Consider the following 25,555-nt stretch of genomic DNA (forward strand, 5'->3'; position numbering starts at 1 on the left):
GTCCTAAAGGATACAGCTGCTAGACTAGTGTTGAAAAACAAACAAGAGGGAGAAACATACTTGACCTCATCCTCTATCAATCCATCAGGTGCAGATGTATCTGTCCATGGCCATATATCATTAAGAGTGACCACCACACAGTCCTTGTGGAGACAAAATCCTGCCTTCATATTTACAGTACCCTCATCCTGTTGTGTGGAACTGTCACCGTACTAAATGATGCAAATTTTGAACAAATCTAGCAACTCAAGATTAAGCATTCATGATGGGCCGTTGACCATCTATAGCAGCAGAATTGTACCACAGCACAATCTGCAACCTCATGGCCGGACATATCACACACCCAAGAAATGTTGTCAAGCCAGGGGATCAACCTTCATTCAACGGAGAGTGCAAGACGGCATGTCAAGAGCTGCACCGGGCATACCTGAAAAGGAGGTGTTGACCAGGTGAAGCTACCAAACACAATTACCTGCATGTCAACAGCATAAGCAGCAAGTGATAGACATAGCTAAGTGACCCTACAACCAACAGATCAGACCTAAGTTCTGCACTACTGCTACATCCAGTTGTGAATGTTGGTGGACAATTAAACAACTCACAGGAGGGTCCACAAAACATTTGCATCCTCAATGACGGAGGAGCCCAGAACATCAGCAAAAGATAAGGCTGAAGTATTCATAGCAATCGCCAGCCAGAAGTGTCCCCAGCATCGCAGATACCAACCTTCAGCCAATTCGGTTCACTCAATAACACATCTAGAAACAGTTGGGGGCATCGGATACTGCACATTCTTTGGGTCCTAACAACTATCTGGCAAAAGACGGAGTAGCACCTGGTCAGCAAAGACTATCTCAGTGATACCACTTTGGCCCTGGTGGAAAACACTCAGCTCCTGACCTATTACAGCCTTGGTTGGAAGATGAGCAAAAAAAGCCAAATTCCAGATGTAAGGGGAGAGTGACAGCCCTTGATATCAAGGTCACATTTGAGCAAGTGCAGCATCAAGGAGCCCTACCAAACTGGGTTCTTGCATATTGGAGCCAAACTCTCCACTGGTTGGAGTCATACCTGGCACATTGGAAGATGGTTGTGTTTTTTGGATGTCAGTCATCTCAGCTCCAGGACACCTCTGCAGGAGTTCCTCAGGGTAATGTCCTAGGCTCAAGCATCTTCTGCTGCTTCACCAATGACCTTGCCTCTATCATTAGGTCAGAAGTGAGGATGTCCACCAATGAATGTAGAATGTTAGGCATCATTCGGATTTCTCAGATACCAAAGCAGTCTATATCCAAATACAACAAGATCTGCAGAATATCTAGGCTTGGGCTGACAAGTGGTAAGTAACATTCATGAGGAACGCAAATGCCAGGCTATGCCCATCTACAGTAAGAGACAAACTAAATACCATGCCTTGAGATTCAAAGTTATCATCATCATTGAACCCCATCCCACCCGTCACTATCGACTTCATTGGGATTACTATTGACTAGAAACTGAGCTGGCCTCACCATACAGACACAATGACTACATTTTCAGATTAGAGGCTAGGAATACTGCAGCAAGTAACTCACCTCCTAACTACCCAGAGTCTCTCCACAATATTTAAGGCACAAGTAAGGAGTGTGATGGAATACTCCCCAGTTGCTTGGATGGGTGCAGCTCCAAAAACACTCAAGCTTGACATTATCTAGAACAAAACAACCTGCTTAAATGGCACCACATCCACAAACATCCTCTCCCTCCACCACCAACACTTAGTAGCAGCAGTGTGGGCAATCTACAAGCTGCAGATATTCACCCAAGATCCTCAGACAGCATCTTCTAAATCCACGACAACTTCCATCCAGAAGAATAAGCACAGCAAATACATGGGGACACCACCACCTGCAAGTTCTCTCCCAAGTCACTCACCATCCTGACTTGGAAAAAATATTGCTTTTCCTTCACTGTCGCTGAGTCAAAATTCAGCAGCATTGTGGGTAAACTACAGAACATGGACCGCAGTGATTCAAGAAGACACCTCACTACCACATTCTTAAGGGCAAGTAGGGGCAGGCAATAAATGCTGGTCAGCCAGCGACACCCAGGTCCTACAAATGAATTAAGGGAAAAAAAATGCAGATAGTCAGTTCGCATCCTGAAAACAGAGTGATGGCTAATAGCCCACGTTGTACAATGCCTTCATTGGAAGCCTGTCTGCTGCCTTTTGATTGTGACTTTTTAGCCATATCTGTGTGGATAGAGGCAGCAAGAAGGGGTTTGAGGCTAGCAGATTGATAGGTATGAGAACATGAAGTGGAGTATCTGGAGGTTATCTTCAAGCTGAGTGTGCCAGGGTTCTGAGGCATTGAACAACATGAGAGATTAGCAATGTGATGGGTCATTGCCAGCATACAAAGATTTGTTCACTGACCACGGCTACACATAGGAGTCATCTTGTGGCACTGCTGCCAGGTGCTTGAATTCAGACTCATGGAAATGACCTGCCTAATTACCTGTTTGCTTTCCCTTCATACTGTCCCCACTGACTGAAGCTAGAGGGGACAGGCTATGATTTGTGAACCTAAGGCAAAGACCAGGTCATAAAAAAATTCTAGTCTCAGCTCTCCATTGCACTATTTAAAACTTAGGAGCCCTTTGCCCCAAAACGTCAGGAACAGGGAATCTGCTTATTACACAAATATCAGGTGATGAAGGGTCTAGGCCCGAAACGTCAGCTTTTGTGCTCCTGAGATGCTGCTGGACCTGCTGTGTTCATCCAGCCTCACATTTTATTATCAGGTGATTGAAAACAGGTTTCCAAAATCTTGTTGAGACATCAGATGTGAGAAAACAACAACTGAAAAACAAACAACAATTTTCCAACAATCAATGTCTCATTCTACATCTCAAGCTTCAGTAAATGGCAGCTGGTTTTCTATTCCTGGGTATCATCAGTTGTTAGTTTGAGGTGTTAGTACCAACTAACATTAAATAGTTTCCTCACAGTACCAGGGACCTGGGCTCAATTCAAGCCTCAGGCGAACGTCTGTGTGGCGTTTGCACATTCTCCCCGTGCCTGCGTGGGTTTCCTCCGGGTGCTCCGGTTTCCTCCCACAGTCCAAAGATGGACTAAATAACCCACGGTGCCCAAGGATGTTCAGGTTAGGTGGGTTAGACATGGGAAGTAGTACCATTAATTAATCTAGTGGAATTGATCTTCTACAGAGTAGACATGGTATCAAAAGCCTGAGGGAAGGATCCGGCTGTCAGAACGCTAGCAGCTAGGCAGGTCGGCATTCCTCTCCTTGCGACACAGTATTTTGATTACTAAAAAGAGAATTTATTTAAATTATGTTCTAAAGATTTCAATATCCTTTAAGTCGAAACCTACTGGCAGGACCAGCTTTCTCTGAGATTTCATTTATTAGCAAATTTCATTTCACAGCATGTTGCTGGATCTCCAATGGTTCATAAAACAGATGAACTTTTGGGATAACACTGATCTATACATGGTGGATTAATCCAAAAATAAATCTCCTGCTGATCATGAGAGGTGGTGGGGGGTGGGGGGGGGGGAAGCAATAGCAAATACAATGTCCTTAGTCTCCGCATATTTTGGCTAAGCATAATTTCTCAGGGCTCATGGAGGGTTTCTCTCCACAAGATCAAGCAAGTTTTCGTAAGAGACCATATCACCTCCAATATGAGCCTGATTCTTGCATTTCCTTACCTAGAAGTACTCACTACTGTCAGGACCCAGGGCACCAGTGCCATCTTTGAGGTCATTGTTCACCCATTCAAGTGTTGTCAATCTGGAGCTGCCCTGCACAATGAATGATATGTGCCCCAGGCATGGCACACAAGGGGGAATTGATGTCCCACTTTGCAGGCAGGGCCCTGGAGGTCCTGTTGGGTGGGCTGGTGTCATTTCCTTCCCAAAGGTGCTGCCAGGCAACAGCACCAGACCCTGCAGTTTGGCTCCAGGTTCCCACACTTTCCAATGTTTCAGTACAATTTCAGCTGTCTGGAGAAACACACAGCAATGCCAGAAGAAGTTTGATGGTATTCACCATTCTTCCAGGGTAAGTGTCACCATCTTCTCTCTGCTGTCCCACACTAATTCTATCTCCACACGGCTCAAACTCTACCATTCTCACTGCTACATGCAACATCTTCCCTCACTCGCTCTCGCCTATACCACAGCCCCAATACTCCTAACCCTACACGGCTTCTGCACCTTCTACTCACTCACAACAGCTCATTGCCTTTCCCTCATCTCACCAGCACTAACAATTATCTCATGGAGTACTGTGTTCAGTTCTGGTCAACTCATTAAAAGGAAGCATGTTAAAGTCCAGGAGAAAGTGCAAAGGATAGTCACTAGACTGATACCAGAACAAAGGATTTTGGATTCAAGGAAAGATTAGAGATTATTCTCCTTGGTGCAAATAAGATTAAGAAGTGGCCTTATTGAGACACACAAAATTTTGTCAGTACGAAGAAGGATGTTCTGTTTCCACTAGTTGGTATGTCAGCAACGAGGGGTCACAATTTCAAAACTGTCAGCAAGATAGCTAGGAGTGAGATGAGGAGAAACTTCTTTATTCAGAGAGTTGCTAGGATTTGGAATGTGCTGCCTGGGAAAAGTGGTGGAGGCAGATACCATATGAGGTTTCAATTGCGTGCTGGATATATATTTGAAATGGATGCAGGTAGAGGGGTCCATAGATAGGGCTGCAAAATGGGGCTAACCTGGCAGCTCTTCCGTGAGCCTGCACAGACACAAGGGGCCAAACAGCCTCCTTCTTTCTGTAAAATACTGATTCTACATATCCACCTTCACCTCACTTAATCTCTCCTCCTCTCCTCTCTCATTTCAGGAGAAAATAACCCATAGCGCAGCAGAAAGAGCCAAGAATAGTCGTGGATGGCCCAACATTTAGTTTCTCTCCCCCCGAGGTGACAGGATCCTGACCCTCACCATTCTAAGCAGTAGACTGACTATATCTAAGCCCCTGGACTGACTGAAGATGCTGCCCTTGCCTTAGTGTGCCAAGAAGCCACATGCACCTCCCTTCCCCAACACGAGTGAAGACTCCCTTTACTTGCTTGAGGATTCCTCCCCTTAGACACAGGTATCTGCTTGAAACACAAGCAGTGTGTTTGCTGTGTATGCAGTTGGGACATGGTGCAGCTAGGAGATTGATATACCACAGTGTCATACAACAACATGTCCACCCCCTTTACTAATGATTGCTGATACACCTGATTAGCTGCCTGGCTTTGTGTCCTAACTAAATAGCAAGGCAAGAGAGAAATACTGTGAGCTTTTAGAGTTTGGCTTTAAGGAAGAAGCAAGGCAAAAACGTGCAGTGAGTGCACACTGGGCAGCACTAAAAGAATAAGTGAGGATCCTGGAGATGCAGCCTAGTCCAGCCTGTGAGCTGGTGCCTGTCCTTTTGCACTATGCAAAGAGTGTTCTTGCAGAAATATCACAATGAAAAGTGCTAAGTCACACTAAAGCTCAATATTGGAGTCCAGAATTGTACTGTAAGTGGATTGGAGCTATTCTGTGATGCAGAGACTGGCACATGCTGGATTCTAACATCTGTGCGTGGGGCATGCGAAGCCACTGACTGTGGAACGTGCCCTGAAATGTTTGCACCTGTTACCCTAGATGGAGATCTGGTGGACCAAATGAGAGGAGACCTTTGCACCTACTGACACTTTCATTGTTGTGAATTCTTGGCATTTAGTTTCTATCTGACAGAAATGAAGCCTGCAATATTAAAGTGAGCTTAACTAATAATGAGGATGTGAATGAGCAGTAATCTTTGATAACAGGTCTCTCTCATGAGTAAGAATCTCATCACAACAGCCCAGAATTGGTTGGAAAATGCAACCCATCAGTCTTGATATTGAGAAAGGCCATGCTCCACATCTCGCACTATTCTCCAAAATTTCTCATCATGGCCATGTCATTCATCTGATTTATTTATTGTCATGTGTATCTAAGCACAGTGAAAAGCTGTTTCCAAGTAGTACAGGCAGACCATTTTTTGCAAGGGCATGCATGTCAGAGAGGGAGAAACAAATTTCAGAGAGGCATACAAGTTGCATCGTACAGGGCTTGTTAGCAAGATATGCATTATGCGAGGTTAGAGAGTCCATTCATCAGTCCAGTAAGGGCCAGGAAGGAGCTTTTCTTGACATGCTGGTGTGAGTGTTCAAGCTTCTATCTCCTGCTTGATGGAATGGGTTGGAGAAGGGCATTACCAGGGTGGGGTGGGTCTTTGATAATGTTGGCAGCTTTTCTATGGCAAATGGAGTCGATGGATGGAAGGTTGGCCTCTGTGTTGGTCTGGGCTGTGCACACAACCTTCAGTAGTTTCTTATGGACTGGGCAGAACAGTTGCCATTGCATGCTGTTATGCACCAGACAGTATGCTTTCAACTGTGCGTCTGCAGAAGTTGGCAAGGGACATAATGGACATGCCAAATTTTCTGAGCTGCCTGAGGAAGAGGTGGTGTTGTTATTCCTTCTTGCCCATTGGAAGTCCAGGACTGATTTTCAGTTACCATCACTCCCAGGAACTTAATGCTCTCCACGTTCTCAAACTCAGCTCTGTTGATGTAGATGGGGGTGTGTTCTCCTCCTTTCTTTCTGAAGTCAATGGTCAGTTCTTTAGTTTTGCTAATGTGAGGTCTCATTGCCCCAAAGCCTTGGAAAATTCTGCTCAATGTAATATAGAATTCAGAAGCTTTATCCTGTTGCCTGTTTATATTTCAGACCTAGGTACTCAAGTTGAATGTGTTACCAGTTATTTATGTTTGATCATTTTGTTAAGATTTGTTGGAAACAGTGAGAGAGCGAGAGCGAGAGCAAGCGCGAGAGAGACAGAGAGAACTTGAAGGAATTGGTGTCAGTCCAAAGCACCGCAAAAGTTATAGCAATTTCACAGTGTCTTCATTTTTTAAGTTCTATTTAATTTTGCTTCTCCACCTTGCCAAACAGAAACCCTCCCCTCAACCAGCACTTAGAATGCTGTTAATTGTGATTCCTTGTAATAAATGATAAATACATCACACAGCCAACATTCATAAACTAACTGGAACCTCACAGGAGGGCTTACTGAAAAAGGTAATGAGTGACACAAATTATTGATTTTTTTTTCAGTCTCATGAGCACCATCATTCTACGTGCAGTCAGTCAGTGAGGATGCATCTTTTTATTTGTATAACTCAAGAAAAATCAGCTGGCATTTCACTGTGATCACTTTGTCACTCTGATAGCACAGTGATGATGGGATTTTCCACCCACTGCTACTTGTCAGTCCAAGTACTATAAACACAAATCCAGAGGGAGCAGTACTGTATTTGGTTTTTAACATTGTTAGACTTCAAGCTCACTGTCACTTCTTCATTGAGCATTGTTCTCCAACTAGAAGGAGGTAGAAACCTGTTTGCCAGCATCACAGTTGTAACCAGAGCAACGTTGTGTGCAAGCACCAATTAAAACAACAAGCTACATCTGTATAGCGTACAAGGTATTTCACATGAATATTACAAAAGTTAACACTGAGATATAATGTTAAAAGACTAAAAGCTTTCTCAAGATATTGTAGATCCCTAGAGTACTTTCTCCTTGTAAAGCAAAAGGAGATAGAACTAAGAGATCAAGGCAGTGTAAATCTCTACAATTTTACCTCTTCTACAGATTGACCCCAATGCCTTCAAATATCTGTTTTCTCACTTTATGATCTCTTATAACCAATCTTCACAGAAGAAAACAAAAATTGAAAGATGGCAACTCTTTTAAGGAGTGTCTTAAAAGAAACAAAAATATTTTGGTGGCACACTGACTAGCACTGCTGCCTCACAGCACCAGGGACCTGGGCTCGATTCAAGCCTCAGGCGAACGTCTGTGTGGAGTTTGCACATTCTCCCCGTGTCTGCGTGGGTTTCCTCCCACAGTCCAAAGACGGACTAAAGTACCCATAGCGCCCAAGGATGTTCAGGTTAGGTGGGTTAGACATGGGAAATCGGGGTAGGATAATGGGTCTGGGTGGGATGCTCTTTGCAGGGGCGGTGTGGACTTGTTGGGTCAAATAGCCTGTTTCCACACTCTAGGGATTCTATGACAGAAGGACAGAGAGATGGTGGGAAAGTGCTTCAGAGCTTGGGTCAAAGGTAAACTACTGTAGAAGTACAAGCAGTAAGGCTGATAGATATGAAAGAATGATTTGGATTTTGCTTCATCTGGAGCTAGTGTTGATCAGCAAGTGCAAGGTGATGTTGGAAAAGACTGAACGCAAATTAGGACACGGGGATTAACGGTTTGGATGATGTCAAGTTTAAAAAATTGTATGAGTGTATCAGCAATTCATTCATATCTAACAGGCTGCAGTTACACGAAAATCGTAAATTTTATTTCTCTTGCTTTTTATACACAACACATGAACAATGCACAGAGTGAGAATAGCCCAGCTACTTACATTGTTCATTTTAATTAGGTCTATGCCAACAGACATGTATCCAAAATGCACAATAGTTTAAAAGGCTCATGAATGCTGCATGCATTAGTTCTGTACACATTCCAGAGACAATTAAAATTTAAAAAGAAATGTTAGTCTCTGAAAGAGCTAAATCACAATATTAGAGATAATGGGAACTGCAGATGCTGGAGAATTCCAAGATAATAAAATGTGAGGCTGGATGAACACAGCAGGCCAAGTAGCATCTCAGGAGCACAAAAGCTGATGTTTTGGGCCTAGACCCTTCATCAGAGAGGGGGATGGGGAGAGGGAACTGGAATAAATAGGGAGAGAGGGGGAGGCGGACCGAAGATGGAGAGTAAAGAAGATAGGTGGAGAGAGTATAGGTGGGGAGGTAGGGAGGGGATAGGTCAGTCCAGGGAAGACGGACAGGTCAAGGAGGTGGGATGAGGTTAGTAGGTAGATGGGGGTGCGGCTTGGGGTGGGAGGAAGGGATGGGTGAGAGGAAGAACAGGTTAGGGAGGCAGAGACAGGTTGGACTGGTTTTGGGATGCAGTGGGTGGGGAGGTGGGGGGGGAGAGCTGGGCTGTTTGTGTGGTGCAGTGGGGGGAGGGGACGAACTGGGCTGGTTTAGGGATGCAGTAGGGGAAGGGGAGATTTTGAAACTGGTGAAGTCCACATTGATACCATTAGGCTGCAGGGTTCCCAGGCGGAATATGAGTTGCTGTTCCTGCAACCTTCGGGTGGCATCATTGTGGCAGTGCAGGAGGCCCATGATGGACATGTCATCTAGAGAATGGGAGGGGGAGTGGAAATGGTTTGCGACTGGGAGGTGCAGTTGTTTGTTGCGAACTGAGCGGAGGTGTTCTGCAAAGCGGTCTCCAAGCCTCCGCTTGGTTTCCCCAATGTAGAGGAAGCCGCACCGGGTACAGTGGATGCAGTAAACCACATTGGCAGATGTGCAGGTGAACCTCTGCTTAATATGGAATGTCATCTTGGGGCCTGGGATAGGGGTGAGGGAGGAGGTGTGGGGACAAGTGTAGCATTTCCTGCGGTTGCAGGGGAAGGTGCCGGGTGTGGTGGGGTTGGAGGGCAGTGTGGAGCGAACAAGGGAGTCACGGAGAGAGTGGTCTCTCCGGAAAGCAGACAGGGGTGGGGATGGAAAAATGTCTTGGGTGGTGGGGTCGGATTGTAAATGGCGAAAGTGTCGGAGGATGATGCGTTGTATCCGGAGGTTGGTAGGGTGGTGTGTGAGAACGAGGGGGATCCTCTTAGGGCGGTTGTGGCGGGGGCGGGGTGTGAGGGATGTGTTGCGGGAAATATGGGAGACGCGGTCAAGGGCGTTCTCGATCACAGTGGGGGGAAAGTTGCGGTCCTTAAAGAACTTGGACATCTGGGATGTGTGGGAGTGGACTGTCTTATCGTGGGAGCAGATGCGGCGGAGGCGGAGGAATTGGGAATAGGGGATGGAATTTTTGCAGGAGGGTGGGTGGGAGGAGGTGAATTCTAGGTAGCTGTGGGAGTCGGTGGGTTGAAATGGACATCAGTTACAAGCTGGTTGCCTGAGATGGAGACTGAGAGGTCCAGGAAGGTGAGGGATGTGCTGGAGATGTCCAGGAAGGTGAGGGATGTGCTGGAGATCACATCACAACATTGTAGACTTTTAAACAAGAACAGGTTTTTCTATCTATATAATATATGCAAAATGTGTAAATTCAACAAAGCAAGCATTGCTAACTTAAGGTTACATTTTGTCAAGGCAGAGTGTAAATCTATTTCTCTTTTTTACCTTTTAATTCAACCCAAGAATTTCTTTACACATTATGAAATCTTAAGAGTTTGTTCACACTTCATTCTAGGATCGAACCAGTCTTCCCTTTTATTTCTCTTAAGTGTTCTCAAAGGGATGGCATTTAATAGGTATTCTTCCATTTATTCTCAGCTAAGTAACAGGTTTCTTTAAAACTTCATTTTTGTGGAATTCTCAGCTCAAAATTATGATGTCACTGTATTTGTGTTTAACAAGTTAAATGTCAGGGATATCTTTTTGATTCCTAATGCCTCTATGCTCTGTGTCCTTCCTTTGGAGGTTCCCAGTTTTGTCCCCAGATACTTTACAATTCCTCACAGGCTCTCTCTCATTAGATCTGATTCTAAGCTGAACAGCTGGCTTTCTATTAGAGAAGTGTATGGGCAAAGAGAACATTGAGGTACGTCCCTACCATACCCTTCGCAATTGAAATGCTGACACTCGGGTAACTCCTAAAAAGAAATGTAAATCAATTATCTTTTGACTTGAGTAGAACTCAACAAACAACAATTCTGTGACTTATGCCAACAAAGCATATCTTGAATGAAGTTAGCAATAATCTTTCGAGATTTCCGGATTCCACCATAAAATCCCTTTCTTTAGAAAGGTGGTTTAGGTTCTTTGTTCTGGGAACTATATGGATATTGCAAAAGCATTTGAGAAATAACTGTAGAATTCACATTCCAAACAAAAGCTCGAAGGGTGACCATTCATCATTAACATTTTGTTTTCACATGCCCAGTCACTTGTCCAACTGTGGAAATTAGGGGGAAATTTCTCTGCTGTCCTCCATGGGAAAGGTCAACCACAACCTCGCAGTGGCTAAAGAGCATCTCCCCGAGTCTCAATGCAGCTTGTGCCCATCAAAAAGCAGAATGGACACGCTCGGCAAATCCAAGAAATTGACAAACTCCAAGAATAACGCTAACATCTGTACATGGTCTTCTCTGATCTCAAAATGGCCTTTGTCTCTATCAGCTGTAAGACATTGTAAGATATTATATCCTCCCATAGTGTCCAGGCATGTGTAGGTTAGGTGGATTAGTCATGGGGAGAAACGGGTGGGGGTGGGAATGGGTCGGAGCCTGAGCAGGTTGATGTCCGGATGGTCAGTGTGGACTAGTTGGGCCAAATGACCTGTCTCCGCACTGAAGGGATTCTACGATATGATCATGAATAGGGCAGAGGAAACTCCAGAAGGGCTCCCTAAAAGCCTCCCAAAACGAATACGACATCGTCTCTAACACATGGGAAACACTTGCACAAACAGGGGAAGAAGGATCCGAGAAGGTGCTAACCACTTTGAGTGGCACTGAATGGAAGCCAAGTGCAAACTGCAGAAATAGTGCTTAGAATGGAGTTCCCCACCCACTTGTCTCAATCACACCCTGCCCCACTCGTGGCAGACTCTGTAGCTCCAGAGTTTGATGAATTCATGCTCACCACGCCCAAGAGTGGAAGCAAGTTGTTCCCAAACTTGAGGGACTGCCAAAGAAGAAGACAGGATGACTTCTTACTTTATAATCTTGATCTAATGGAATAAATATGGATGACCCAATGAACTTAAACGGCCTCAAGCCCATCTGAGTTCTCCTTACTTCAGTGCTGTGTATCAATTTTTCAATCAAATGTCTCCATTGATCTTTCGTTTAACTTAAATTGCTAAAACCAATAGTTATTCTCTAAAACACCTGAATTATGAAATCGGATATTTCCAAGAATACACTTTGTAAACCTGTCAACATTCATAACCACCCTGATGCCAAACAGGAATTTTGGTCAGGGGTGTCAGTACAAATCTGATCAGATGTGCAGCAGTTCTTACTTCTCATTTAAGCACTAACATTCTGCTTCTTCATACTGCCAAGTGATAAGCAATATGCACATTCTGAAATGAACAATAGGATTTCCACCAAATGCATTCCAGTGATTCTCTGGTGATGTCACACCGTACTGTGTTTTCTCCAATGGTTATTAGTATTCCATTCAGCTGTGCATACATTCAATAGTTTTAATAGCTGTTGTTACTTTGTTACTGCCTAATCCTTCTTATTTAAACTGTTCATGTCTGATTACCCTTTCAGTAAACTGATAATCACAACAAATACATTCACCATGGTCACTCTCAGCCATCTGCTTTTATGTTCAGTTTTAATACAAAATATCCCTTTGGTTTTGCAATGAAGTACCTAAGTAACAGGGTTAACTATTTGAAACAGAAGTTGATGAAACAACAACAGCTTCTGCTTTAATTGTCAACAAAAAAAAAGTTCAGCCACTCACTAGATCAGTCAGCGTCTGTCGAGAGAGAGAGAGAAAAACAGATTCAGTGTGTCAGGACAGTCACCTTTCATCAGGTCATTGACCTAAACTATTAATTCTGTTTCTCTCTTCTCAGATGCCACATAAACTGCTAAGTATTTCCAGCACGTTATGCTTTTATTTCAGATTTCCAACAACTAGAGGGTTCTATTTCTGTATTGATACAATGCCTTCAATGGACTAAAACATCCCTTGTCAGGCCTCATCAACTAAAGTGTGATGATTGTTATTAGGAAGCCGATAGGAAGGCCTCTGTCACTTCTAATGAAAACAGAAAGAGCTGGAGAAACACAGGAGGTTTGACAAAGTTCACATTGAGTCTGATATGACTCCTCTTCGGAGCTGAAAGGTGCTGCAAAATTCTTGTTTTCACATTGTTGCCAAAAGGGGTGTACAGGATCAAATAGAACAGATAGTGAGGGTTCCCAGAGGGGAAAACAGAACAAAATGAGGGCTAATGGAGGTAAAAGGAGACATAGAAATGTTAAAGAGGTTTAAAGCAAACATATGAAAAGGAGAAAATGGGTCCACTCTGCTGTGATCTCAGCCAACACAACAGCCCAGAGTGATGGGGGCTTTCAGTCAAAATAGAGGACAGAGGTTGTTCTGTGAAGTTGTTGAACTCAGTGCTGAGTCCTCGAAGCTATAAAGGTGCTGAGTAGAAAATGAGGCATTGTTCTTCAGCTTGCATCAATTTATGACAGATCCTGAATAAAATAAATACTTCTCAGAATCAGATTCATCACATTTCAGATGGTAAGTTGATCCGAGATATGATAGCTCTGCTCTGTTCCAACTCATCGTGATGGGTTGATGTCTTTCAAGGTGTCAAATTCTGAATAACGGTCACTGGACTAGAATTGTTAACTCAGCTTTCTCTCCACAGATGCTACCAGACCTGCTGAGTTTCTCCAGCAATTTCTGTTTTTGTTGAGATTTCAATTCAATTCAGCAGATTTACAGCATTCATAGACTGTTTAGTTCTTCAACTCACAATCACTGATTTGTGTGCGCTATGTTTGTTGTCCCTCAGTCAACTGTGCTCCTATTTCTATATGCATCTGCACGGTCTTAACTTCTGGCCACAAAGCAAATCTGCATATGAAAAAAAAATTATAGCAACAACCGTGCAAGTTGCACAGTGGTCCTTATTGAAATAACGAAATCAAAATCAAGCTTGCCTATATTTGAAACATTGTTGGTCATTTAACAGCATATCTAAAATAACTTAGATTACTATAGCACAAAAGTCTGAAAATACTCTGATGGGACAGAAACGAAAGGTTTTCTGGTAACTTTAAATGGATTTGATCATGAATAAAAGAAAATTGTCTGAAGTTTTAATGCTAGCAAGACTCTTTTGAGAAGTGCATCTTTATGTCTCCTTAATATTGTACAGTCCTCCTTCACATTCCCAAATCTCTAGAGTTAAAGTGACAACTTAAAAGCACTTGAGAAAGAAGGAATACTCAAACCACCTTCGATAATGAACTGGCATACCTTATACTGTAACATGCTTATATTTCTCAATGGTTTCTAAATGAATTTTATCATTTTTAAAAAATATCTGCAAAATGAGGTAAAGTTGTGAAATCATTTATAGCAATGTAGTTTAATCTCTGGTAAGTAGACTTAAATTTTTTCTGGATGGACAAATGAATGTTTCCAACCTCTGTGGGTTCAAATCATTCTACACGAGACGATCAGGGATTAGCTAGCCATTTCAATATGAAACTGTAGGGCATGGAGAAGTTTACAATCTAATTCTGAGTGGCCAGAGGAATTGGAGAAATGCCTGTCAAAGGTAAATACAGTCTTTTGTGGTTCGCAACGAACCATGTAGATAGCAAATGATGTGTATTGAAAATGTAAAAGCAAAATGCTGTTGATGCTGGAAACTCGAAATACAAACAGAAAGTATTTTAAAAGCTCAGCAGCAGATGAAAAGGCTTCAGCCTTTCTAGTCAAATATGACTCTTCTTCTGAATAGTTGAAAGTTTGAATCTCTCTCAGTCACCAAAGTGCATATATTGCACTAATAGGTGGGAGGTTTCCTCTCCACAGCCCAAGTTTAAATGTAGCAAATTGCTTTAAATCAATACTGGTGGCTCAGTGATTCTTGCAGTTCAGCAATTTAACAAGCATGAAACAAGCATCTTGATACATATAAGCAACCTTTCGGAGTTGGAAGATTGCCAACAGAAACCTTTGAATCAAAATGAATAAAATTGGCCAGAATGATAGATTTCACTGACACTATATTTAATTTTAACTGCCGTTCTAATTGACAGAGAATGCAAGAATATTCAGTGCGCCATAGGTCTCCAACACAAATCACTGCAGGACTCACCAACTAAACCAATGTCACATTTACTGTCCATACAAGGTGGCAATAAGTCAAGAAGAAAACAAACAATATGTAATTTTCAATCACCTGATATCAAAAATCAGTAAATGGTAGTGAACCAATGGACACATTTTAGATAGGCTATAAATGATAGAAAGCTGAGCAGAAAAGGAGACAATTATCTCAGAGGCCTATTGCTCACGATAATTTCCATTCTCAGAGATCAGTAGCTGCTTCATCTATGCCTAGAACCACTGGACCAATAATTAGGTAAGAAGCACATAATTTTGACAGAGCCTGGACCACACTCGGTCTGTTGTGTGGTCTACCATTCAGGAAGTTCCAGATAATATTAGTAAAAACATACAATCAACCCTAGGAACTCTCCTTAGAAATGCACAATGAGGTCATTTTATATAGAGTGGAGTCATCCATGAAAAAAAAACTTACTAACCAGGCCTCTAAATTCTCATCCAAATCATTTTATATAAATCACAAAAATGGATGCAGTACCAATTCCTCTGTAAAATAACAGATGCTATGGTGATATCATCGGTGGACAGGGTGTTTTGGAGAGCATTTAGCATACTTGCTTTCATTGTTTTATTGTAAAAGGGCACTGGTCAGGTATCTTATGGGGTGCAACATGCAGTTCTAGTCATCCTGTAATGGTGGTGTTGCTGAACTGAAGGGGATTCAGAGGAAATTTACTGGAATGCTGCTGGATAGGCTGGGACTTTTTCATTGGAGTATAAGAAGTCGAGTGGTACCTTACAGATGTTTATAAAGTCATGAGGGGCATAGGTGAGGTGAATAGCAAAAGGTGTTTTCCCTAAAGCGGGGGGGGGGGGTGTTCAAAACTAGGGGGCATATTTTTAAGATGAGAGGAGAAAGATTTAAAAAAGGACCAGTGAGGAAGCTTTTTTAAAAAAATACAGAATGGTATATGTGTGGAATGAACTGCCAGAGGAAGCGTGCGATCCAGGTACAGGGTTACAATGGACATTTGGATAGGTACATGAATAGGAAATGTTATGAGGGATATGGACCAAATGCAGGCGAATGGGACTAGGTTAGTTTGGGGACATGGTTGGCGTGGACTAGTTGGAACAAAGCGTCTGTTTCCATGCTATATAACTGTATATAAACTGACCTCTATGTATTTATATTTACACATGGGAGTTCCTGGAGGCATGGTTCTCCACCCATGCTTCAAATCAACAAACATATAGAATTGGACCCCATATATAAACCCACATAGTGCAAAACTGGAAACAACAGTACTCACCATAATGGACCAGACAGTATAACTTCCAAGCGGAGTAGAATAACATCGCTTCATCGGAGGCTCCACTGATGATGTCACCTAGCATGGTGATGAAACATCTGAACATAAACAAGCCAGCTTGGCGAGCGAGTCAACAACCTCATTTATGTTTACTACTGGCAGCTATCCTGCGGGAATAGATCACTTGCCCATGTTTGAATCATTCATTTAAACTGAATTAATATCCAAAGTCTTCCAAGAGGACAGGAACACCCACACCACTGATTATCTCCCATGCAGTGAATATTCTGACCTCAGACTTCATGAGTGGTAGGATGTTGGAATTCATGCAAGCTGTTTGTGCTTGTATTTTTGTGGATTTCCACTAGTAGATGCTATGGTCAAACAAAGTGTGGGATCAAATTGTTTCTTCGCACCTCACCTGTCATAGCATATCAAAAAACAAAGTTTCACAAATGAGAAAAATTTCTGCTCTTATTGTATTGACTGGGATAATGTAGGTTTAAAATTTGTTCACTGGACCGAGTTTGATTCAGCAATGGATTTATACTGTATGGTATCAAACTAAGTAGTGACTTATGAAATATTCCAGAAGTTACTTCCTTCACATATGTCAACTGTCTGTTTGTAGCTATTGAGGTCATAAGCTCAAAATTCCATTGAATATTTGAATTTATTGATGTTCCTTTAAGATGCCCATTAAGCAAGATCCTTTTGACAAAGCTTTCGGTCAAGCTGTATTAACGTGTGATAGTGACAAATATTGTTTGTTAATGCTCCTGTGCCTAAAGAGTTTTTAGTATACAAAAGACACTCTATAAACATAAGTAATAAGCAGTGAGAGACTGGTCCCTGTAGATGCTTTCACACCACTTCAAATGGAGTCTTTGTTAACAGCAGTGCAAAGCGAAACTGACTCCATGTCAACTCCAAGACTGCAGCATGTAAGTGCTCTACAATACTTTCTTTATTATATACTCAAGTTGTCCTGCTATTTCTTTCAATCATCCTGCTAAATAATCTACTGCGATAAAAACTGTATAACAATATATATAAAATCTCACATTTTCTTACACACACACATATACTCTTTTGGGTTTTAAATTTTGAAGAGAGAGGATGACAGATGTGGGTCAGTTCTGTGAAGGCCATAAGTCATTTGGAACAGTGCCTTAAGTATATCAATTTCAAGAAAACTCACAACTGCGGTCAAAAGTCTGGTAGCAAACAGTTGCAAAGATGATTCTGATTCCAAAGGGAATTTTGATTTAACTAGAAATCTACTCTTAGTACCTAAAGTATCAGTGGATGGAGTTATTACTCTTGTGCATTATTTGAAAGGTGGCCAGTCAGACAAAATGACAAAAAGACTTTTGGAGCTTAATGTATTGAAGTGTTTTGACAGGCACACCTAAAAATATGTGCACTAATTTGACAGAAGAACAATCTGCTGACTATGAAACTGTTTACAAAAAAAAATGCAATGCTTTTAAACTTCTCCCAGAATCTTATCAATTAATGTTTAGGTCTTTAAGAAAGAAATCCAATTAGACATTCATAGAACGTGCAAGAGAAAAATAAATGCTGTAAGATCAATGAAGTTAGAGATCTTTGAGGATGCAAGGGATATCAAAATATACTAAAGGAGTGAACGGTGACCCAGATCAAAACAAGAAAATTCTTTTGGATAATAATCAAAAAGAAACAGACCATTAGAGGTCGTAAACATGTTGTGTCAAAAGAGGAGTATTTCCTTATGCTTTGCATAAAAAGGTGATAAACAAAGATATTCAGAGTCACCGGAGCATGTCCACTGCTGATGTTAGCTGGTTGTACTATTTGTCTTCCAGAGGGATTAATGGAGGAGAAAATAATAATCGGGAGGTACACATGAAATAAAAATTTGCTCGGATTACCTTTACGTAGAGTTAGGCAGTGTTCATCTTGCAAGTCGCAACATTGTGGTGTTCAATACTTCGTATGTAGCTATTACTACAAACATTAATGATTTAGATGAGGGAGATGAATTAACATTTCCTAGTTTGCAGACAACAATGCTGAATGGAAGGGGAACAGAGAGGAAGTCCTTCAGTGCGATTTGAACAAGTTGATTCAGCGAATGGGCAAATGCATGGCAGATGAAGTATGAATGGCTAAGTGTGAGATTAGCCACTTTGATCACAAAAGAACAAAAAGGCAGAATATCTGAATGGAGACAGCTGGGAAATGGGACGGTACAATGAAATTCAGGTGTTCTTGTACATCTGTCAGTGAAGTCAAGTATGCAGGTGCAGCAAGCGGTAAAGAAGTCAAATTGTATGTGAGACGATTTAAGTACAGGAGCAGGGATGTCTTGCTGCAATTGCACAGGGCTTTGGTGAAATCAGAACTGGAGTACTGTATGCAATTTTGGTCTCATTATCTGAGGAAGGATGTTCTGGGTCTAAAGGGCTGCTACAAAGGTTTACCACATTGATTCCTGAATGGCAGGAGAGACGCATAGAGACACACTAGGTTGGTTAGGACTTTATTCACAGGAGTTCAGAGGAATGAGGGAAATCTTACAGTAACAAAATTCTAATAGGACTATTCAGGGTAAGTGCAGGAAGGATATTGTCGATAGTCAGGGAATCCGGATCCAAGGGTCATAGGCCAAGGTTATGATGATGAATTTATGGATTTTCTTGCCTGTTCGGAGTCATACCATTGATCTTACAGCATTTACGACCCAGTCAAGGAGTAAATTCTTCACCCAGCAAGTGAGTGTTGTGCCTGTGGAATTCTCTGCCACAGAAAGTAGTTGAGGCTAAAACATTGAATATTTTCAAGGAGGAGATGGATTAATAGTTCCTAGGGTGAGATGGATCAAAAGGTTATGGGAAGAAAGTGGGAATGGCTACTGAGTTAGATGATCATATTGAATGTTGCAGCACGTTCACATGGTTGAATGGCCTACTCCTGCTCCTGTTTTCCATGTTTTCCTATGTTACTACAACCAGCATCTCTATTCCTGCTCCTTCGATACTACTCTCATCTCACTTTCTGCTGCTAATCTCCATCAGTATCACCAATCCACCAGAATTCCTTAATTGTCAAAGGCAAAGCTAATGTAAAAACCAGAAGTTTGAAAGAAGCATGTTTGATTTTATCAATTAAATACAAGTTTAACTCACTGCTATCTTTCAATGATTCCATTGGCTCTCACTATTTACTTGCGAATGCACTAAAATATTATATAAAAAGGAAAATGGACATCAAAGATACCTATTTTGTTTCAAAATTGATTTTTAGAGAAATATGTACTATTAAAGACTGAATTAGAAGCATTGTTATCTGTTCGTTACTCTGCCATAATCCATACCACACGAGTGACAGGTGATGACCATCTCGAAAAGAAAACATCTCACCATTTCTTCATTGAATGTCAATGCCATAACTTTTGCTGAGACATCTGCTACCAACATTCTGGGGTTGCTAATGACCAGATTTTTAACTGGGCCAGCCAAATACTCTGACTCAAGGAAAAGTCAGAGGCAAGAAATTCTGTGACAAATTATTCAGCCCCCATTATTAAGGCCTGTCCGTCACTGAAAAGCCACAGGCCAGAAATATGATGGCATGGTCTCCACATGCCTGGATAGGTGCCGTCTAACCACTAAATAAAATGAAACATCATCAGGGCAAAGCAGCCCACTTGAGGAGCTCACTATCCTGCGCCTTAAAATGTTCACTCCATCCCTCCACTGCCTCGTTATGACAGCTGTGTGCATTATTTTATTATTCTTCAATAGAATGTGGATGTCATTGTTAACATTGCCTTGTTGCCTGCCCTTAAGTATTCCTTGAACTGAATGGCATGTAAGGCCATTTCAGAGAACAGTTCAGCACCAGTCACATTACTGTGGGACTGGAATTACCTCTTTGCCAGATTGACTAAGGATGGCAGATTTCTTTACTTGATGGGCAGCGGTGAATCACTGAAACTAGCTTTCCGTTCCACATTTTGTTGATTGAAGTTAATTTCCACCAGCTAGTATGCTATGATTTTAATCTTTGTACTGGGGTCCAGTGAAATAATCACTGCGCCACCATCTCCAGCTGTTTTGCAGGCACTCAAACATCCTTCAACAGCACTTCAAAGTACACAACCTCTACCCACCTAGGGCAAGAGCAGCAGTTGCATGGGGACATTACCATCTGCAAGTTTTCCTTCAAGCCACACACCTTCCTCACATGGGACAATATCACTAGATCAAAAACCTGAAATTTTCTTCCAAATGACACTGTGGGTACACAAACACCAAATTTTTAGCAGTTCAAGAAATCAGCTCAACACCACTTTCAAGAACAATTCAGGATAGGTAACAAATGCTGGCCTGGGCAGTGATGCCAACGTGCCATGAAAAACAAATTGTAATATGTATTATTTTATGATGTATCGAGGTAATTTTGGCCTGTATTGGATTTCTCTATTCCCTATCCTGAGCCTGAACTCAGAAACTAATTATCTTAAATTCTGCCGTTGAGATGATAAAAAGCAAAATAAGACAGCTACATTGCAGGGGAGCAAAAGAATATATTTCATGGCTATTCTAAATATACATTATTTAAAAATTTTAAAATAACATCATTTTATGGTGGTGTGCAGAATACATAAGTTCCATTCAATGAATATTGCAGTGTTAAATTTCATCAACAATACACAATTAATAGTCTCGTTATCGAAGATGACATAACTTCAATCAATCATTTTTTGGCCAGGACCAATTCTCATATTCAGTCTGAGCATCAATTTATCAGCTTTTTCTTTGCCAAAGTAAACATAGGTCATTCTGACGAGATGACATTGAACAGTAGGCAACATATATAACACTACTTATTTTTTTCAGTCATGCCCCATTTGCAAGACATTACAAGTCAAGTTACAAAGCTATTTGTCCGTGTCATGAGATCTCTGTTTGGCTGCATCATGCAGGAGGCAATTCCATCAGAGGGGGCTATGTATTCCTGCTCTCTGTTCTCTTGCAGCCTCATTAGCAGCTCCATTACATGCTGGGCTCTGATGTCCAAAATCTTCAAACTCCACAATGGCAGCTATAACGTAAGCCACTACAGTGAAGATCAAAACCATCACATTCCCTTAAATCTTGTAATCGCTCCAAACATCCCCAACTCATATGGAAAAATACGAAACAATTTTAAAAGCTTTAAATACACAAGCCCCAGGACATTTTGGGACATCCAGTTATATTATTTTGTTGCACTTTTCTTACTTGTCCAAGTGTCGTACTGAATGGAAATATCAACCACGTTCCTTAAGAAGGCAGCATGAAAGGTTATTCATCACTTCTTGTCTCAGCTCCCTTTACAATGGACATTAAAACTCAAGTTTCACCTCGCTCATGTCTGAACTCTAAGTTGTAAACATTTTACTCTTCATCGAAGAAGGAATTTATCCTCTTCGTCCTGGGCGTTTCAAGCCTAGTTTTACAGTTACTGAAGTGTAAGGCTTTTCTAAATGGCACTAAACACTAAAGGACCAATAATTTTCTAAAAGGATAAATTTAGAAAACTGAGAAATCTTACACAATACACTTAATAAAGAACGCAGAACAATTACAATTCACCACTGACCATAAGAAAATAAAACAAAGAGAAGAAACAGGCCATTTAGCCCATAGTGACTGATTTGTGAAAGAATCAGATTATGGTTGATTTGATAATGCTCAACTCCTCTTTCCTGCCCTTTCCTTGTAACCCTTAAATGTCTCACTGACCGAAAACCTGTTTATTTTACCTCAAAACAGAATTAATGATCCAGCCTCTGTGAAAGGGAAAACACAATTTACTACCCTTCAAAAGAAAAACAAAATCTCTCAACTCTGTCTTTAAAAAGTGACCCCTTATTCTGAGATTATACCCTCTGGTCCTAGGCTTTCCAACAAGGGGAAACAATCTCACTGCATCTACCTTGTCAAGTCATTTAAGAATCTCTGGTGTCAGCCACAAAGGGATAATCAAGTTAAGTAGCAGAAAAAAAGGACTTTAGGTATGGATTATTCCATTTATTTTAAAATGAATGGATTTCTAATTTAAGATGGAGTAAATGCAACACATTTAACAACTCTTGAGCATATTTTGGATCTTGGCTCAAACTTGAACCCAACAATGCTCATTCCATTTCTTTCTTCTTTTTTGTAAACTTATTTGCTATTTGTTTGTCCCATATCCATCTCTCTCTTCATACTTTCTTTCATTTCTTCCCGTTCAGCAAAGCTAAACTCACACAATCATTCAGTACTCTAGATCCTCCTGCTCTCTATCACTATTCCAGGCTTGACTCCCTCTTAGATAATTTTAGAACTTCTTACTGTGCTTTGTTTGGTATTGTCTGAATGGTCCACTTACCATTGCCTACTTATGAGTTAAGACTCCAAATGGTCCAATTAATTGCTTGTTGAACCGGCTGCCCAGTCTCTTGGAAGCTAACCTTCACCTCCATCCGCTCTCAACCCCCACCTCCTTTTACTTCAAAGCAGCTTGTCTTCCTTAATAATATCATTCTCCACCTTAATTTATCTCAGTCAGCCTTCTGCAAATTCATTGTCTTCCTACTCTCCAGTAATCACTCCCTCCATATAAACTTCCCAACCCATACTCGTAGCAACTCCCTTCAGCTCTTGTGGTTTTGATGTTTGCCATTGAGCCAATGGCACACAAGGCAAGTTCTGATCTCTCAAATCAATGTCCACTCACAATGAAGAAAAGAAATATTCTCTCAATTAATCGAAAGCTTCACTTAAACTCCTAACAGACTAACCTTTCACCCCCACCATTCACCATGGCATCAGTACTCACTTACATCCTTACCTCCAATTTTGATGCCTCAATCGCTATTATAACCATTGACCTCTCTCATCCTGGCCATTCTCCCTTGGTCAGACCATGTTATCAGCAGTTTATCATCTGCAAAAAGAGCTCCCAATTCCAGGGCTATCCTGGATGCAGGAAAACCCCTGGCTCTGAACTTGGATCATTGCCCAGTTTCTCTTCTATTTTCCCTCATGCCTTCTGCAAGTTCACGTTGCCTGTGAGATCCAACTCCTGTTCCCTTCATTCGATTCTCTCTAAACCATTAAACTATTCCAATACCCAAGTAACAAAGTTAACTATTTGAAACAGAAGTTGATGAAACAACAACAGCTTCTACTTTAAGATAATAAAGTGTGAATCTGGATGAACACAGCAGGCCAAGCAGCATCTCAGGAGCACAAAAGCTCGGGCCTAGACCCTTCATCAGACCCCCTCTCTGATGAAGGGTCTAGGCCCGAAACGTCAGCTTTTGTGCTCCTGAGATGCTGCTTGGCCTGCTGTGTTCATCCAGATTCACACTTTATTATCTTGGATTCTCCAGCATCTGCAGTTCCCATTATCTCAGTTTCTACTTTAATTGTCAACAAAAAAAAAGGTGCAGCCACTCAATAGATCTGGCAGTGTCTGTAGGGAGACAGAAACAGATTCAGTGTGTCAGGTCAGTCACTTTTCATCAGGTCATTGACCTAAACTATTAATTCTGTTTCTCTCTTCTCCGACGCCACAAGAACTGCTAAGTATTTCCAGCATTTTATGCTTTTATTTCAGATTTCCAACAACTAGAGGGTTCTATTTCTGTATTGATACAATGCCTTCAATGGACTAAAACATCCCTTGTCAGACCTCATCAACTAAAGTGTGATGATTGTTATTTGGAAACCGATAGGAAGGCCTCTGTCACTTCTAATAAAAACAGAAACAGTTGGAGAAACACAGGAGGTTTGACAAAGTTCACATTGAGTCTGATATGACTCCTCTTCAGAGCTGAAAGGTGCTGCAAAATTCTTGTTTTCACACTGTTGCCAAAAGGGGTGTACAGGATCAAATAGAACAGACAGTGAGGGTTCCCAGAGGGAACAAAAAAACAAAATGAGGGCTAATGGGGGTAAAAGGAGACATAGAAATGTTAAAGAGGCTTAAAGCAAACATATGAAAAGGAGAAAATGGGTCCACTCTGCTGTGATCTCAGCCAACACAACAGCCCAGAGTGATGGGGGCTTGCAGTCAAAATAGAGGACAGAGGTTGTGCTGTGAAGTTGTGGAACTCAGTGCTGAGTCCTCGAAGCTATAAAGGTGCTGAGTAGAAAATGAGGCATTGTTCTTCAGCTTGCATCAATTTATGACAGATCCTGAATAAAATAAATACTTCTCAGAATCAGATTCATCACATTTCAGATGGTAAGTTGATCCGAGATATGATAGCTCTGCTCTGTTCCAACGCATTGTGATGGGTTGATGTCTTTCAAGGTGTCAAATTCTGAATAACGGTCACTGAACTAGAATTGTTAACTCAGCTTTCTCTCCACAGATGCTACCAGACCTGCTGAGTTTCTCCAGCAATTTCTGTTTTTGTTGAGATTTCAATTCAATTCAGCAGATTTACAGCATTCATAGACTGTTTAGTTCTTCAACTCACAATCACTGATTTGTGTGCGCTATGTTTGTTGTCCCTCAGTCAACTGTGCTCCTATTTCTATATGCATCTGCATGGGCTTAACTTCTGGCCACAAAGCAAATCTGCATATGAAAAAAAAATTATAGCAACAACCGTGCAAGTTGCACAGTGGTCCTTACTGAAATAACAAAATCAAAATCAAGCTTGCCTATATTTGAAACATTGTTGGTCATTTAACAGCATATCTAAAATAACTTAGATTACTATAGCACAAAAGTCTGAAAATACTCTGATGGGACAGAAACGAAAGGTTTTCTGATAACTTTAAATAGATTTGATCATGAATAAAAGAAAATTGTCTGAAGTTTTAATGCTAGCAAGACTCTGGATGTGAGTTTGCTCGCTGAGCTGGAAGGTTAGTTTTCAGACGTTTCGTCACCATTCTAGGTAACATCATCAGTGAGCCTCCGACGAAGCGCTGGTGTTATGCCCTACTTTCTATTTATCTGGTTATCTCCTAACCAGATAAATAGAAAGCGGGACATAACACCAGCGCTTCGTCGGAGGCTCACTGATGATGTTACCTAGAATGGTGACGAAACGTCTGAAAACTAACCTTCCAGCTCAGCAAGCAAACTCACATCCAGAACCTCAACCTGAGCTACAAATCTTCTCAAAACTCACTAGCTAGCAAGACTCTTTTGAGAAGTGCATCTTTATATCTCCTTAATATTGTACAGTCCTCCTTCACATTCCCAAATTTCTAGAGTAAAAGTGACAATTTAAAAGCACTTGAAAAAGATGGAAAACTCAAACCACC

At 41.5% G+C, this 25,555-nt stretch overlaps 1 protein-coding gene across 3 annotated transcripts in view; it reads right to left on the reverse strand.

The window, feature by feature from the left end:
• The window catches only part of sgcd (sarcoglycan, delta (dystrophin-associated glycoprotein)), a 483,273-nt gene that overhangs the window by 203,410 nt on the left and 254,308 nt on the right, over positions 1-25,555 (reverse strand). Inside the window, exon 1 of one of the 3 annotated variants that reach the window (XM_059650607.1) lies at positions 16,248-16,325. The exons of the other annotated variants lie outside the window; for them this stretch is intronic. Coding sequence (XP_059506590.1) covers positions 16,248-16,301 — 54 coding nt within the window. The 5' untranslated portion in view covers positions 16,302-16,325. Of the gene's footprint in view, positions 1-16,247; positions 16,326-25,555 lie in introns of those variants that run through there. 3 annotated transcript variants of the gene reach the window in all.

The sequence above is a fragment of the Stegostoma tigrinum genome, chromosome 13, assembly GCF_030684315.1.
Source record: "Stegostoma tigrinum isolate sSteTig4 chromosome 13, sSteTig4.hap1, whole genome shotgun sequence".
NCBI classification, from domain to species: domain Eukaryota; kingdom Metazoa; phylum Chordata; class Chondrichthyes; order Orectolobiformes; family Stegostomatidae; genus Stegostoma; species Stegostoma tigrinum.